This window comes from Pantherophis guttatus, chromosome 1 (genome assembly GCF_059756535.1).
Source record: "Pantherophis guttatus breed Tessera chromosome 1, ASM5975653v1, whole genome shotgun sequence".
In the NCBI taxonomy this organism is placed as follows: Eukaryota; Metazoa; Chordata; class Lepidosauria; order Squamata; family Colubridae; genus Pantherophis; species Pantherophis guttatus.
In genome coordinates this window covers 5,387,659-5,390,994 of record NC_142063.1, presented here as the reverse complement: position 1 = coordinate 5,390,994, position 3,336 = coordinate 5,387,659, and the positions used below count along the sequence as shown (strand labels likewise).

At 39.0% G+C, this 3,336-nt stretch overlaps 1 protein-coding gene across 1 annotated transcript; it reads right to left on the bottom strand.

Moving 5' to 3' along the window:
- On the bottom strand, positions 1 to 951 carry LOC148116278 (vomeronasal type-2 receptor 26-like). The gene has a single exon (XM_087882231.1). The coding sequence runs from the start codon at positions 949 to 951 to the stop codon at positions 1 to 3; it is 951 nt and encodes a 316-aa protein (XP_087738357.1).
- Between the last annotated feature and the right edge of the window lie 2,385 nt (positions 952 to 3,336).

The following is a 3,336-nucleotide window of genomic DNA, read 5'->3' as shown; positions in this document are numbered from 1 at the left end:
TTAGAGATTTCTGTGCTTCATTATATTTTCTTTACAATTCAGATCGGGTCTCAATAAGATAATGTAGCATTTGGGGGAAAAGATACAAACCAAAAGACCAGCTCCAGAGGCCAAAATGGAGAAGATCTCCAAAGCCACCATGGACTTCCCTTTGGTGCTCAGATAGGTGGGGAGGAAAGTGATCCAAACACTGCAAAAGACTAGCATGCTAAAAGTGATGAATTTGGCTTCATTAAAGCTGTCAGGCAATTTCCTAGCCAGAAAAGCCACTGTGAAACTGACAAGGGCCAAAAAACCCAGGTAGGCAAGGACAGCATAAAACATTGAAGCTGAGCCTTCATTACATTCCAAGATGATCTCTCCTATCAAAGAGTGGAAGTCCACGTTAGGAAATGGAGGAGAGGTTGCCAGCCAGGTGGCACAAAAGCCTGCTTGGACCAGGGGACAGGCTAAGACAATGGAGTTGGTCAGTGGTTTTCCTAAGAGTTTCCTTGTCTTGTTCCCAGGTTTGGTGGCCATGAAGGCCAGAACCACCGTGACCGTTTTTGCCAAGATGGAGGAAACTGCAAGGGAAAAGAGGATGGCAAATGAAGTTTGTTGGAAGAGACAGGTGAGCTTTCTGGGTCGACCAATGAAGAGGAAGGAGCAGAAGAAGCAGAGCATTAAGGAGACTAGGAGGATGTAGGTGAGATCTCGGTTGTTGGCCTTGACAATCGGTGTTTCGTGATGTTTAAGGAAAATCACCAGCACTGCCAATGTGATCATAAAGAGGAAAAGAGCGAGACATAATAAAGTGTATCCCAGGGTGTCTTGATAGGCAAGGAAGTGGATCCTCTTGGCAATGCAGTGGTCCTTGTGCTGATTGGGGTATCGGTCTTCTGGGCAGAGGTCACAGTGGGCAGCATCTGAAATCAAGAGTCTTTGTTTAAGGATTTCAGAGGCATCTGCCATAAGCGTTATCCCTCCTATCAGGGTGACATGACTGCCTCCTTTCTCCTGTGGGCAACCGGCAGACTTAGTGATGGAATGAACTATGTGTATTAGATAGTGGATCAAAAAGAGGAAGAGAACATCTACAAAATGTTCTATAAATGGCACCTCCCCCCCCCAGCTTGTTTAGCAAGAATGTTTCCGAATACCTCCCAAACTTGCTGGAAATGCAAATTGCAAAAAAGAACCTACTACCACATTTGATGGTCTTGTCAGAAAGCAAAACAGTTTTGGCAGGCAATCAAGATACAAATAGAGGAAATTATACACCAGAAAATAGAACTGAGACCAGAAACCTTCCTATTAGGAATAATTACAGGACATTACAAAAAAGAAATAAAATATCTAATTATTCACATACTAACAGCAGCACGGATAATTTTTGTCCAGAATTGGAAGCATGAAGATATACCAACAGAAGAAAAAATAATCAGCAAAATTATGGAATGTGCAGAAATGGACAAACTTACAAAGGAAATAAAGGAAAAGCAAGAAGCAGATTATCATTTCGTATGGTAGAAATGATATAACTGGTTGGAGAAAAGGAGAGGAAAAGAAGAATAGGGACACAAAAGAGAGAACAAACTCATAAATAAAAACAGAGTACTAATTAAGGAATATAGTAAATGAAATACGTAGATTAAGAAAATCAGAAAAGAGGATGTACTAGAAACAGAAATATAAAAGATACATCAGAGAAGAATTATAAATATATATATATTATTTTATATATACTGTCTATCGTCTATCGATTCAACAAGTTTGAAAAGGAGGTCTTAAAGACTTGATTCATGTTTATCTGTTATGTATGTTTTATTGTTGTATCTATGTTTGTTTGTACTTTCTAACTAATAAAAATTAATAAATAAAAATTAAATAAAAAGAAATCGAGTTTGACACCCCTGGTATATGGTAACTGCAGCAAGACTATATGCTCAACAATGAAAGAATAATGAAATTGTCACAGTGGAGGAATGGATTGTGAAAATGTCAGAACTTTTGCTGAGATGGCAAAGTCGATTTGTTTGGTCAGAGGGGAAAAAACTTTTTTTCTTGCACCTTTTTCTTTCTTTTCTATGTTTTCTTTGTATTTGACTTTTACTGTATGCAAAACTCTCAATAAATATAAATATATTTTTTTTTAAAAAAAGAGGAAATAACCCTTCATGAAGACATTGAGGGTAGGTTAGAGACAAGAATCTGTTCAGCCTCAGCTGTTTGATCTGTTTACTCTTGAATAAAGGGTCTCTCCAGTCACTAGGCACATTAATGCCTACTGTACATTTCAGAGTGAGAGAAACTAGGAATCGATCAATCTCTTATTTTTCCTATAGATCTATCAATTTCCTGGGAGATTAGTAGTGCTGAAAAAAAGAACCACCTAAATAATAAAAATTAAAGCTTGAACCTCACATTCCTGTCCTTTATGAAAAGATTGCTAGCTATTCTTCCAAAGGGATGTGAAAGTAGGGGAAGGAAGGCTAGTAGGGTTCCCATATGTTGTTTACTGAAATTACCCTGCATTAAGTTGGTTAGGAGAAGGAAGTCGGCCTGTAGGCTGAGCTTAATTCCATCAACTAAAATGCATAAACTAAGATGAGAATTATGGATACTTTGAAGCATGTCAATCCTACCAAGAATTAATTAACGTGAACAAATATTAATATCTGCTGAATGGTTTCCTTGTTCATGGAAGACCTAATTTTGACAGGTGGCCTACCTGTCTGATCAGAAATAGTCCCTTCTGGACAAGAGTCACATTGGTAGCAGCAAAACTGCTTGCCCTCTGGAACTCTTCTCCTCTCTCCTGCCTGGCACCTCTTCATGCCACACCTGGCAAAGGGCACCTTCTAAAAGGCAAAAGAGAAATGCTTGAGATGGTCTAAGCAGTGAACATGCTTCATTATTGATTTCCACATTTCTTTTTCCATGTTCAGAAGGTTTTCAAAATAAATGATACACCATGTTCTACAAGAAACCAGGAACATCTCCTGAGGGATTAACACCATGGAAATTGTTCTTGTCTCCTCCAATTGCATCCTGGGTTTCAAGCAGAAGTTCCTTCTAATCCCAAACCTTTGTAGACCTGCCACATACCTACCTCAATTGTGTTACACGCAAAGCTTTCTCACCAAATGTCCGCATGTTTTTTAATTCAATAGTTCTGTTTCCAGTTAGAAAGATATTCTGCATCCCCAGGAAAGAATGAATCTTTCCCTAAATTTACGGCATTTCCTTCCATCTCACCTTTGTGGCCCAGACGATTCTATCAGAGTCAATGATGAAATCTTGGCCTGGGAGAGCCCCAGCATCTACTTGCCCAACTTTCACAGGGACAAAAGATTG